Source organism: Canis aureus, chromosome 30 (assembly GCF_053574225.1).
Source record: "Canis aureus isolate CA01 chromosome 30, VMU_Caureus_v.1.0, whole genome shotgun sequence".
NCBI classification, from domain to species: Eukaryota; Metazoa; Chordata; class Mammalia; order Carnivora; family Canidae; genus Canis; species Canis aureus.
Genome location: NC_135640.1, coordinates 10,669,939 through 10,684,832, shown reverse-complemented (window position 1 = coordinate 10,684,832; position 14,894 = coordinate 10,669,939). Strand labels below are relative to the sequence as shown.

The window sequence follows — 14,894 nt, the reverse complement described above, 5'->3', positions numbered from 1 at the left end:
GGATATTTTCCTGGCAATGTCGTTCCCACTCGGTAATCAGTGTAGCTCTTGCTTGGATGAAAGTTGAAAATAAAAAGAAGACCTGCTCTCTCAAAAGCGATGATCTTATTGCCTTCATGCTTTTCACTCACATAGGCCTGCAAGAATTAACACATATATTACATTATGACATTATAGATGCTGTTATAAGCAAATTAATTATAAAATTGTTTGTGTGCTTATTAGTAACCTTGTTATTAAGCCAACAAATGAAAATGTACTATATTTTTTGAAACTGTTGCAATTTGCCCTATCAAACTCTACACTAACAAAAGTCTCAAAAACAGCTTAAAGAGTCTAAAAATCTCACAAGCCATTGACAACTTCAGACAAAGCATAGAGGATTAGCATTGTGGCTCAGGTTTTAAGAACACAGTACCTATTACATATAAAGTGTGTGTGTGTGTGTGTGAGTGTATACTGGATCTATTTACAAGTGAATTTTCTTTAAGATTTTTAGTCCCCAGATCAATGAGGTAAGGTATATGAAATTACTTTAAAAAATGTAACATTGTTATTGTACTGAGATTTCTGAAGTTGTAGTTATCTTAAAAACTTTACCTTATTGCACACCTTTGTTAGATTCAATGGCGACCTAATGTTCTTTACAATATATCTTTTTTTCTAATAAAAGGGAAGATCTGAAAAGAAATTATATCTACAAAGTCTCCCATTGTATAACCCATGTTTTATAGTAGGCAGTGAGAAGCCTTTGCTTTTTCAACACCACCCTCTTGCAGCTCCAGCTTTGAAAGACTTATTTCCATGCATATGAGCACCACCACTCTTAGTAATTTAGCAACGTGAACTAAGGCTCTAGAGTAAACAGCATGCCTTTTGGTATTCAACATTGTTCCTGTTGAAAAGGAGCATCATTTTGCTCTCTCTTCTGGAAATTGCATTACTAATAAACGTGATTAGGGCATTCGTGTCATGTAGCCAATCTTGGTGAATATATAAGTACCTTTGTTCAACCATTAAAAAAAAAAAAATCATAGATACCAAAGTAAAAACACATCAACGGTAATTTCAAACAGCACCAGTAAAAAGTAAATGGATTATAAGTAACACATACTATATGCTAATTTTTGCAAGGGAAAAAAAGCCGGTATAAAATTTGCACCTGTTAATTACATTTTCTAAACTTATTGAAAACTGAGACTTTAATTCCAGAGGAGAGTCAGGCTCATGAAAAATACAAAACAGCATGCAGGTCTAACGGCATCTATTGAGATGACAAGTTAGAGACCAGTAAAGGAAGGGGCAAAAAAAAAAAAAAAAAAAAAAAAAAAGGAATAAAATCTACATGTTGTCAAAGTAGTCTCTTTATGACAGCAAAATTATTTATATAAAGAAAACCAGTCAAAACAATTAAGATGTTTCCACAGCAATTTCCAAAATGGACTCCATGCTGAGCTTTTGTTATTTTAACCAATTGAAATAAAAATTACTAAATTTAACCAACAACAAACTAAACAGGAAAGTAAGCAGGGCATTGTGCTTAAGATTTTCATTATCTGTTGGAGAGACTTCAGTGACATGTTTTGACAACCTGAAGTATGTTTCAGGGCACTACACACTGAATAATAAAGTAGTGTTTAAAAGATCCGCATATAGATTTAAATCGATTGCCATTCCAAGCATGTACAACACTGGTGACTAAAACATAACATTTAGAATAAAGAGCTTACCTGTGGAGCTGAAAGCCAACCACATCTTTCTTCCAATTTATTCATATCTCTGTCAAAGTTATTTAGGAACTTATAGCGAAGGAGGTCATCGTCAGTTAAATGAAATTGCCTTCTGGCATAATGATAACTCTCATTATTTCCTTTTCTTGGGAAGTCTAACCATTCAGGATGCCCAAACTCATTACCTGTGTTAAAAAAAAAAATATATATATATATATATATATATATATATATATAACTATGCCTCACCCAGTAATATTGCATTTCTTATTAAGGTGACTCTGTAATTTTACATGTTAAAGTCCTTAAAATCTGTTTAGGTTATAATTTACTACAGCTGTGCCCTGTGAAGGATATATGACCAACCTCAGTTCAAAAACAGCACAGCGTAGCCCAATGAGTAGTGACCGCATCTGAACTCAGAATACCAGGGGCCAGTTCTAGCCCAGCCCTGCGGCCTGTGGGACGCATCTTCTTCCCCTCATGCATGAACTGAGAAAGCTATCTCTATCATACTTAAATCCTCTCTGAAACAATCTCATATCTCAGAGTAATTTCTGAAATTGCTTTTCCATAATTTCTGTAATGTATACAATGCTTTACAATTCCCCAAGGCTTTTGATCCTCAGTGGGACTCTTCATTATATCTAACTCACAGATGAGAAATCCAAAGTTTTAGACAGTTAAGAGATTTGCCCAAGCTCACATAGATAATAAGTGCAAAAGCAACCATTAAAATTTAGTTCTGATTAAAATCCAAAAATTTTAATGAGGTTCTTTCTACTTCATCCAGAGAATAGACAGGTACATTTTAAACTTCAGGTGCCAGGGATCCCTGGGTGGCTCAGCAGTTTGGCACCTGCCTTTGGCCCAGGGCGTGATCCTCAAGTCTTGGGATCAAGTCCCACATTGGGATCCCTGCATGGAGTCTGCTTCTCCCTCTGCCTGTGTCTCTGCCTCTCTCTCTCTCTCTATGTGTCTCTCATGAATAAATAAAATAAAATATTTTTTAAAAAGTAAATTAAAAAACAAACTCCAGGTGCCACAGAAACCCAAGTTATCACTCTTATTACTCATTTTTCCTATTTTTTCATTTTTCCTATTTCTTTCTCAGATCTACATGTTAGCATTAGATGTGTATCTTTAATTTCAAATGTATCTGCATGTATGTGCATGTGCATGTGCATGTGTGTAGCTAGGACACTTGATTTGGAACCATTTAAATATTATTTATCACTATAATGATAAGAACCAGAAACTCAATACATTGAAAAAATTGAAATAAAATAGTAACACAAAAATATTATCCATTGTCAAAATTAAATTTAGATATTAGTTGTCTAGTAGACTGGATCCTATTGTTGTCCCTAAGGTGGATTTCTAACTTTACAGTTTCTTTTTTTCCCTTACAAATTAAATACTGCTTTCCAAAATCTACTTTGATTTGCCACTTTAATGCTGCAATTTTCTAAGCCATGAACTTCTCTTTTGTGTCAGAAAGTATAGCCAATATAAGAATGTCCTATTTTATTTAATTTAAAGATTTTATTTATTTATTCATGAGAGACAGAGAGAGAGAGAGAGAGAGACAGAGACAGAGACAGAGACAGAGACACAGGCAGAGAGAGAAGCAGGCTCCCTATGGGGAGTCCAATGTGGGACTTGATCCTGGGACTCCAGGATCATGCCCTGAGCTGAAGGCAGATGCTCAACCACTGAGCCACCCAGGAGTCCCAAGAATGTCCTATTTTAAAGAAGCTAATGTATTAATATTCTAATAAAAACTAGTAAACTAGGGTGTAATTCAAAATGATTTATTGTAGGGTTGCTTTAAATGGTAAACTTTGCTAAGAAACACTGGAATTTGCTTTGAACTTTTTGGGACTGTAGTCATCAAAATAAAAATAGCATCCAAACAAATATGTCTGCTGCAGTTTCGTAAGAATTCAAGTATCTACAAATATTTTGCTAAATTCTAGTATTTCAGCCTACATAACGCTTCTTGCAATTTTACCTACTATGTGACAGAGGAGGGGGATGAAATTCTGACTCTGTTGACTTGAGGATGCATTCTTTACCTCTGCCATAGGGCAGTCATAGCCAGCCTGCTCGCTCATCCACTCCACTGGCAAACTCATACACCTTCAGGATGGTAAGGAGCACATTCCTTACTGATAAGGAAAATTGTATGTTTTAAGTACTAGTGAGATTTCAACTAGTGGAGAACTTTAGAAAGACTAGAAATGATACGAGGTAGCTCAAGTATAGTAGCCTACAAACTAGGTCCAGGCTTTCTATTAGTACAATACTTTTATTTTGGTATGACCATGAACTCTGGGTTGACTACAGAATTAAACGTTTTTTTTCTGATTTTATTTATTTATTCCTGAGAGACACAGAGAGACACAGGCAGAGACACAGGCAAAGGGAGAAGCAGGCTCCATGCAGGGAGCCTGATGTGGGACTTGATCCTGGGTCTCCAGGATCAGGCCCTGAGCTGAAGGCAGATGCTCAACCACTGAGCCACCCAGGTGTCCCTGGGTTGACCACAGTATTAATAAGCAATTCCTTTCGCCTTTTCTGGGGGAGAATGTTACATCACTGTCATCATGATCATCACACTAGAGGCAGCAGGCATATGCTTAATGTCTGCTTAGTATTTGTTAGGCACATGCATTGTACGTCAATTTATTCTTTCCATCTTCAGCAACACTAAAGTAGGTAGTATTATTGTTGCAAGTTTCTAAGTAAGGAAGCTGAGTCACAGACATTTATTCAGTACTGGGACCAAGAACCCAGACAGTCTGGTTTCAGCACCCTGACTCTTACTACTCCAGCATATCATCAGAAATAAATACCATGGAAATACCATGCAAATAACGACCAGCCTCCCATACATGGACAGAGACTCCAAGCTAATGGAAATGTCATGTGCAGAAGTAAGAAGGTGAGATGTAGTGAGGAGTCTGGTTTAGCTATCTATCAAAAAGGGTTAGTGGTGATAAAAGATGAGACAAACAAGATGAAGTTAAATTAGGATAGGCCTCAGAAAATTAGGACATTACATTGCAGGCAATAGGGAACTAAAGGCTATTTTCTAAGTAGGGGAATGAGAAATTCAGATGCATTTATTATTAAAACAGCTATAAAGCTGTGAAAAGACACTGGATATTGAGGATGGTTAAACAGAAAAGCTAACATGGAATCCAAAGTATAAAGTAAGAGATGACAAGATGCAGTGGGAATGAGGAAAAGAATGATTCAAATAACATGTCTTGTACACAGCTGGCAGGAATGTAAATTGGTATAGGCACTGTAATAAACAGTATGGAGGTGCGTCAAAAAATTAAAAGTAGAATTACTGTACGAGCCAATAATTCTACTACTAGGTATTTATTCAAAGAAAACAAAAACACTATATCTGAAAGGTATATGTGCCCCTATGTTTATTGGGGCATTATTTACAATTGCCAAGGTAAGGAAGCAACGTGTCAATTGATAAACGAATAAGGAAGAAGTGGTATATGTATGTATGTGTGAGTGCGTGTGTGTGTATGTGTGGGGGGGAAACAAGGAATATTATGCAGGCATAAAACGGATGAGGTTGTGTCACTTGCAACATTATGTATGGACCTAGAGGATATTACGCTAAATGAAACAAGTCCGATTGAGAAAGACAAATACCATACGACTTCACTCAGATGTAGAATGTGAAAAAAAAAGAAGAATAAACCACAAAAGCAAAATCAGAAATACAGAAGTACAAACTAATGGTTGTTGGGGCAGGATGGGCAAAATAGGTGAAGGGAATGGGAGATACAGGTTCCAGTTATGTAATGAATGAAAGGCACAGCATAAGGAACAGAGTCAATGATATTATAATAGTGTTATATGGTACTAGATGGTAGCTAAGCATGTGATGAGCACTGTATAATGTATAAATTTGTCAATCACTACGTTGTACACCTGAAGCTAATGTAACATTGTGTGTCAACCATACTCAACTCAAACCAATTAACCAACCAAACAAAAAAACAAGTGACATTTCTGAGGAGGCAAACAACAGGATTTGATGACTGCCTGATGAATGTAGGTTGTAAAGAAAAGGGAATTCTGAGTGCAGTTGTAAAGTTTCAAGCTCACGTGACTGAGTAGTGCCTGCATTAACCACACTGAGGAAATACAGTGATGGGGGAAGTGTGTGGGAGGAAGATAATGAGTTTTTTGGGCATGCTAAATTTAACATCGGAAGAATACACAAGCATTCATGGATATATAGTACCATTGATAAAAACAAGGTACTGCAATTCAGTAGAGAACTGGGGATGAGGACCGAGAGCAATTTGTTAAGGCCTCCATAAGAAACAGTGGTTGCAGCCACAAAAGGACAAAGGCAAATGGACAGCATCCTAAGGAACTGCAGGCAGAGATTAATTAGAAAAGACTGAGTAATGATGGTTAGCAAAGTCAGGGGGACATCAACAACTATATATTATTTATATTCATATTTATATTTATATTTATATTTATATATGGATGGAACAAATATATATGTTTATATATATAAAATTTGTTTATATATATAAAATATATATATCATCCTTTTTGAAATATATATATAAAATATATATACCATCCTTTTTGAAACTCTTCTTAGCCTTCTATATATAGAAGAGTTTCAAAAAGGATGGTCAGTGACAAATGCTACAAACACACACAAAACCCAAAACCCAGACCTTGCTATATTACCACCCATTTGGTATAGGAATGAAATAATGTACAGCCGTGCTTTTCAATCTATAGTATGCTCCAGAGCAAGCATACAGATTCCAAGGAAGCTTGTTAAAAATGTCATCTTCCCTATGAACATTCATTACCTGATTCATTCCCTTTGGAGACAGTCCCAGGCAGAAATCTACATTTTCATCAATTTCCCTGTACTGAAAGTAGGTGGGCTAAAGGCCATTTCCTGAAGGTAGGAGAGTACAGATTTGAAAATTGTTTATATGTCTAAGGAGAAGGCAGTTAACGTAACATGATGCCCATAGACACAGCGAGATTTGGGTTTTAATTCGAGTGAGCCACTTACAAGTGAATTTAGGCAATTTAATCTCTCTGGTGCTCAGTTTACTCATCTATAAGATAGGTCAATATGTTTCATAAAAGCTCTTTTAAGATTCAAACATGGTAAATGAGGCACTGGGCACAGGGTCTGGCACCCATCAGCTTTCATGTATGGAAGCTTTTATGTTACACATGTCTACTTATTACGGATATTGTTCAGGAAAGAATTACCTACAGGGTAATAGATGAGAGTTATAATAAAGCTAAAATCAGAGTGAAGGAACTGACCAGCCCTACTGTGCAGCAAACATACAAGTAACTGGGATGAATTCAACAGGCAACTAGTGAAGTTGGCTCTTCTTGACTTAGTTTTCATAGTGCAACTTTATTCCTTCCTTTAAAGTCCTGAAATGGTACACTGATGCATTTATTCATATTTTAATAATACAAATAAATTTCCCTGAGCCTAGTGTTAATGACCTTTGAGTTATCCACTATTTTAGATTTTTAAGAGGCATAACTGAATGTGAAAATAATTTTGCTACAAGACACCCACAGGGACGGAGCAAACCAGATTGCTACGTTAGGAATCTCCTCTTCAGTCTCTTCCTTCATTATTCTTACATGTTCACCTTACAAAACCTCTGAACAAGCTCTCAAGGAGAGAGTGTATTTAAAGTATATATTTATAGTATATATATTCTTAGTATATGTATTACATAATACTATAGATAGCATGTACATTTATATACCTTACTTATATGGCATATTTATTACTTACTTTCTATATTATATATACTTGTATATATGGTATATAGTTGATTATATTCCACTTAACATTTTAGGAACCTTCTAAAACTAGAGTTCTCCCTCAGCTGGAACACTACTGACATTTGAGGCTCCCCATCTTCTGATTTCTCTCTACCCTTCCCGAAAATATGACCTCAGGTTATAGCTTTTGTTGCTTACAATCTTTTCTAACTGTCTCAGGTAGACCAAGAAGGTAAAAATGTAAATTCTCCACTGTATGGTTTACTTGCTCTCTTGGTATTCCTCCTTGGAAGTATAGTTTTCATTAGTATAGAATCGAATAGTTAGTTTGACCAAAACTACTTAGAATGGTATGAACCCATCTCACAATCTGATTAAAAGCTAAGTATCTGCTCTCCAGAAACACACACACGCGCGCGCACACACACACACACACACAGGATAAAACCTTAAAGGTTCACAAATTCCACAAGAAAACTAATACAATGTGAAATCACATTGTTACGATTTATCTCTAACATTCTAGCATGAAAATTCACATCCTTATGATCTATAGCATACATTAGGACTTAAGAATAGTGCAATTATAATGAGGTAAGATGTACAAATTAGAAGAGTATAAAACACAAGTATGTGACAATAAATATTAGTCACTATTATTATGGTATTATATTTTCTCTTATTTTATTATATAAGTAACAAACACACAGACATTTTTTTAAATATACACACACAATCTAAAATCTTATAAAACAGCTGCTTGCTATGGTCTGAATGTTACTGTCCCCCCAGAATTCCTGTTGCAATCCTAATCCTCACTGTGAGGGTATTAGGAGGTGGGGACTTTGGCAGATGCTTATGTCATGAGGGTGGAGCCATCCTGAATAGGATTAACGTTCTTCTAAATAAGACTCCACAGAGCTCCCTAGAACCTTCCACAATGTGAGGATACAACTAAAAGTCTGGGAATGGGAAGGGGGTCCTCATTCAACCATCCTGGTCCTTGGACTTCCAAAATCCATAAAGCATGAGAAATAAATTTCTGTTTTTTATCATAAGCTACCATGTCTGTGGTATTTTGTTATAGCAGCCCAAGTGGACTAAGATACCACTGCTTTCCTTCTGGTCAATATATTATTTGTTTTCTATATCTATAACTATAAGCCTACATTTCTCTATCCATACATATCCATCAACCCATCTATCTTATCTACAACTTGTTTTGAACAAAAATGGAGTTATATTGCTATTTTGAATTTTGATATTAGCATTTTCCATGTCAATAAGTATATCTCCTCCATGATGGTACCTCTTAGGTGCATACAACACAATTTTATTTAATCATTTTCCTCATGTTAGTCATTTTGGCTTTCTCTACTACTTTAGTATTATAAAACATTGGCAATCTTATAAATCCATCTCTGTACACTTGTCTAGTATCTCCCTAAGAAAACTAAATATGTAGAATACTTGTTGAGAAGGTAAAAAGCAGATATGATTTTAAAAGATAACATTTCCCATTTTGAACATTAATCATTTTAAGACACAGGTACAAGTTAACAAATTGTTACTGGAAATAATGTTCAACACACACGCAAAATTATATTCCTTAATGTATATGTTCATTTTTCATCATTTAAACTTAAGATTTCATTTTATTGCACTCTAAGACTCGTCCATTTTAAACATTCATCTTTTTAATAGCATAACTAAAAATTAGTAACAATAAAAAAGCTTATTACATGAGATGAAGTTAAGTGCTTGGAAAAATAAAGGAAAAAGATGAAAGCAAGACAAATGTTTGGTGTTATAATCCAATTTAGGATTTTTATGTATTTTGATTTTCACTTCATTTATCCTTTGTTAAGTATAAAGTCACTACTTTAATATATATACCAATATGCATATTTATATGTTATGGAATACAAAATTGAAATTCTAAGTTAGAAAAAAGAGCTATTTAAAAAAATTCAAGATATGATGAAGACCCTATTCTATTAGAGAATTATTTATTAATCTCTATTAGAGACTAATTTAGATCTTCTGAAAATCTTTTCCTGGAGAGGCTTCTTTTTAAACTGGAAGACATAGAAAGTTGCAAACAACAAAGAAATAGATAGAAAAATTACATTAGTGATTGCAGACAAAACATTCTACAGGGTGGCTTTGAATGTTATCTCTGTTGTAAATGAGCTGACAAGGGGCAAATTAAGTTTAATGTAGACAAACGCAACATTAAATTTCATATTTGGTTCAAAACTGTAAACACAAGCATAAAATAAATGGAAGCAAATCACAGAAAGACTTTCAAAGTGACCTTGGAATAATAGTGAACCATTCTCAGACTGAACAAAGAAAACTGGAAAATGCCCGTTAGTATCTTATACTAGCTCACAGCTCACAAACCTAATGAAGAAAAATACTATCATTAAAACAAGTTAAGAATGTTCTTCTCAGCTATGGTCTACAAATTACTTAGGAAATGTGGCAGCACTTGAGACAGTACAATGAAATATGGCCACCCAAATAAGCTTATAACTAAGGGCTGCTATATAAAGATAGATAAGAAATCTAAATGTATTCAGGTGATGGCAAAAAAAGGTAGTTGATTTGTTTTAGTATAGATATCTTGCTGGAATAGGAAACACATAATATGAATAAGTAATTTAACAAAACAAAAAATATATGTAGGTATATATATTTCTAAATTATATACAAATGTTATGTAAACATGCATATATAATATATGTATATATTCCTCAATGAATGCAACAGGCATTTGTAACTTGGAGCTCATGTATTGATTTCCTGATATTTCATGTGAAACACTGTATGCATGTTCATCTGTGTGCTTTTCTGAGGACAGAGAAAGGTTTCCTTTACATTTGCCAGGAACCTGAGCCTTAAAAAGGGTAAGTACCACTTATTGTATTAGAATATTAGTAACTAAAGAATGGGTCAGAGGTAAATTTCTAAGCTATCTAAAAAATTAAAAAAAAAAGTGAAAGCCTAAATTGAGAGAAGCATTTTTCAAACCTTGGGCTGGTTTATTCAACAGATAAGAAGCTTAGAAAAATCACATTTAAACTAACTCTAGCACAAAGAGGCAAAGACTGTGACATTTGGGAACAATACTTCCAAATCAAAAATATGCATTGCAAGTAACCTGGCACTAACCATCAAAGGAGATATTTCTACTTGTTAAGTTATGATTATGATCACTAATGTAATACATAGAATGTTACTTATTTCAGAATGAAGGGAAGACAGTAATTTTTTGAGCTGTCACTTGGGATACTTTGTAAGAAAATTCACAGTTCATGCCGTGATTCACTGCATTCACTATAATAACAGAACTCGGTGCTTCCAGATAGGAGAAGACAGAAAGCTCTGGGTAATAAGTAAACTTAAAACCAAAACAGGGAAGCAAGTGACTAACATTGCTATAATTAATGATTCCAGAAAATTCTACCGAGTTTCTTCTCTCCATTTCCTCTGTAAACAGCACCATTCGTGTCTGGTTAATTGTGTAAAACCTCTAGGCACAAAATTCCTATTGGGATTGCTTTTCCTGTAATTAATTTTTTGTTGTTTGATGTAAAGGTCCAAACTATAAATTGACATGAAGTCAGCTGGTACAGTGATGGAATTCGAGACAATACAACTAATGAAAAAAGCCCCAGCTCTATTAGCTGAACATTTTGATTAGCAGGTTTGTGTGTTTTGTTTCTGCAAACTGTAATGCATACTAATTTTACCTAGGAATTAATTAAAGCCTATCACAGCCTCCATGCTGTGGATATGATGCAACTTCTTGTTGAAACTATGCTTATGTATATATGAGAATAAGGTATAGTCCTCCCAAGAATGTATAAAACTTTAGTTCCTACTCCTCTTAACTGTACTGAAGACCAACTCTTAAAAGGAAGTATCTGTTTTCAAATCAAATGCTTTGGTTTTCCTCTAGTCTTTTACTGGGTGTTCAACTCTTCAAAGGGTGGGGCACAACATAGAATATTTTTCCAAATCAGAGACTGTGGTATTCCTTTTTAGAAAAATCAACTTGCTATCATTCCTCTGACCCACTTTTGATACTGATTAATATGGCTCTGAGCAGGGGCCACACCTAATTTTTTTTGTTTCCTCCATAGTATGCTCCACTACACTAAACCTACAACAGGGGCTGCCTTAATATTTGTTAAAGTTGGATTATTCCCTCTACAGCTGTTAAAGAGCTAACATCATCTCTTTTGAGAAATAGAAACAAAATAACTCAGATAAAGAAGATGACATAAAGGTGGCCTGTCACCTGAGGCAAGCAAAACAAAACTCATCAGTGCTGCTGAGAGCTTAAACATTAAAGTCTACCACTGCCTCTGTGCTGTGGACTTGCAGTAACTCATTGTTGATATCAAGTATATCTACATATGCACTTTAAATATTAAACATAGATTTGTGTAAGAATATATATGTGTGTGCATGTACATATGTGTATGACAGTCCTGATGAGAACAGTAAAAACAAACTTCAATGCCTATTCCTCTTAATATCCTGAAGACTATTTTTTAAAAATTAATTATATAATTAATTAATTCATGAGAGACACAGAGAGGCAGAGACATAGGCAGAGAGAGAAGCAGGCTCCCTGCAGGGAGCCCAATATGAGACTCGATCCCAGGACCCCAGGATCACGACCTGAGCCGAAGGTAGACGCTCCACCGCTGAGCCCCCCAGGTGACCCTCCTGAAAGACTATTTTGAAATCAAACGCTTTGGTCTCTAGGTTTCCAGGTTCTCTTGTGGGGTCCGTCTCGTGCACATTCCTCCTTTAAAAAGTACAAGTCATTTATTATATTCTGAGCCCCAGGACTTGCTCTATTGGTCATATGCACAACTGTAATACAAGATTATAACTTCAGAAGTACTGAAGTGCATCCTGCGTGTCAGACAACCTGTTTGATGTAGGTCAGCATGATCCCTGCCCTCATAATGCTTATAATCTAATAGGGGAGAGAGGCAGAATTGAACAAGTATAAACATACCTATTTCCTTTTGAGAGGGTATGGAGGAGAGGGCTCGAAAGACAGGATAAAAGTAAAAACAACTAAGGGTTTGTAGGGGCGGAAAGGCGAGAATACTAGTAAATCTCATGTTCATGCCTCTAACCACATAAAGATGTGGAGGCGCCTGGGTAGCTGAGTCAGTTAAGGGTCTGCCTTTGACTCAGGTCATGATCCCAGGGTCCTGGGGCCTAGCCCCAGGTCAGTGCTACACTCAGCATGGAGCCTGCTTCTCCCTCTGCATCAAACCCCTCTTCATGCTCTCTCCCTCAAGTGAATAAATAAAATCTTAAAAAAAAAAAAAAAAAAAGAAGAAGAAGAAGATGTGAAGGCATTGAGATGGTGGCACAGAAAAGTAGAGAGGACAGGCCTAGAACTCTGCCGGTATGCAGGCGGCAGGGGAATGGCCGTCTTAGAAAGTCCATCTTGGAATTCTAGAAATTACTTGTGGTGTTAAGAAACAAAAAACACCTTTGCATACTAGGCACGTAGTGGCTTTTACAAACCTGTGGGGTAACTGATGCCCCAGGAGTGAATGGAATTGCCTGGGAAGAGCAAGCAGGAAAGAGTAGAGTGGGACAAAGCCCAAAGAATCCTCCCATGGCAGGTGGGGCAGAGGAAGAGAGGCCTGGAAGGAGGCCTGAGGAGAAAAGGCCAGTGAGAGAGAAGAGGATCCAAGAAGAAACGATGGTCAGTGGTAATAGGAGCTGGTAGTTGAAGTAAAACCTAAAGAATAAATACACTGAGTAATAAGGGAACATTCATGAACTGAAAGGAAGCAATGGCAGTGATGTTTGGGGCAAAACTAAAAAATTGAAAACTGTGTTGTGAGTGCGAAGTGCTTTGTTTTTCCTTTTTGTTTATTCTAGGATATTATGACAGGTAGTATTTAACTAAATTCCTGGGAGTGGATGGTCTGTCCTAATCATAAGTAAACTTTGTATTCATGAATTTTGAATTCTGAGGTGTCTTATGGTATATAATACGGGCCATATCTTAAGACTAGTACACTATAAGGTTTCCTTAAAATTCCTATAATAAATTTACAAACTAATATTTTGAATAAAATAAAACACATGACAAGTTCCAGTTCTTCATCCCCTTGACAGGGGTGGCCTGAGTCACATGTATACCTGTTCTCCCACTCCACCTGGCATTACCAGCCATGCCTCCGACCCTGTGATAGTGGTAAGAGGCCAGGAACGTTGCTAAAGGTTAAAGCCACTGTAGCAAGGCTGGTCAATACCCTCCTTGTGTTCTGCTCTCCCCAGTTTTCCCCTTGATAAATTATGCATAAAAAGTCTTGAGGCAATGGCCAAATGACCTCTGAGAACTTTGGAAAAAAAAATAAAATTCCAACTTGAACTATGCTTGGACCACAGCCAAATCCATCAATCCCTTTACTTATCTACAAGATTATAACTGCTTTAAATGGTAAGTTCCTATCAGCAAGGAACAGAGTAGTAGAGGAAGTAAATACTCCGGTCAAGCATTCTGATGAGAAGGTTGTCAAAATAAAGCAAATGTAAAACATTTTTAACTATCAATGTCCATAAGTACAAAATAAGAATAATTTTATATTGCAAATATATGCAGTAAAAAATGAAGACACACTTATAAACCAGTTTTAGTGGAAACACTAAAGAATTAGCCTTATTATATGGAAGGGTCATGATATATCTCACAATGCTTTTATTTAAACCAAGACTATGGAAGAACATTTTAAATAAATGAAATCATAAAACTATCTTAAAATAATAAAAGCAACAGTAATTCTTGAGGGCCCTCTATGTACATGGACTCTGGGCTAGAATTCTAGCATTTCAAATGACAGTCACGAAAACCCTTCAGTTTGGGAGGGGACATTATTCCCATTTTAAGACAAAGATCAGGAAGGTAATGCGACATTCTACAGTTATGCAGGTACAAGGTTTCAAAGTCAGCATTCAAACTTAGATTTGTCTGTATTCTTTCCATGGTATCTGGCGCTAGGTACTTGAGTGGAGCAACATTAGCTGAAACCTATTACAAATACATAGACATTAGGGAAGATAATAAAAGAGCTATAAAAAGATATATAAAGATGTATATCCAGTTTTACTATGACGTATACAAATAAAGTATATTTATTATGGACCTGTGCTCCCTTTGTGCTTTGCATGTTCTGCTATCTTGATGTTATTACTCCATGCTACAGCTGTTCGGTCTCCATGAGGCCTTTTTAAAATCTTGCAGGAAAACTTTGGTGTCTGTGTTTCCACTTATACTTA

At 35.8% G+C, this 14,894-nt stretch overlaps 1 protein-coding gene across 1 annotated transcript in view; it reads right to left on the bottom strand.

Annotated features, from left to right (window-relative positions):
* Positions 1-14,894, bottom strand: part of GBE1 (1,4-alpha-glucan branching enzyme 1) — a 267,868-nt gene that overhangs the window by 33,722 nt on the left and 219,252 nt on the right. Inside the window, exons 13-14 of the mRNA XM_077878761.1 lie at positions 1,731-1,915; positions 7-137 (exon numbers count right to left, since the gene is read on the bottom strand). Of these exons, the coding sequence (XP_077734887.1) occupies positions 7-137; positions 1,731-1,915 (316 nt within the window). The remainder of the gene's footprint in view (positions 1-6; positions 138-1,730; positions 1,916-14,894) is intronic.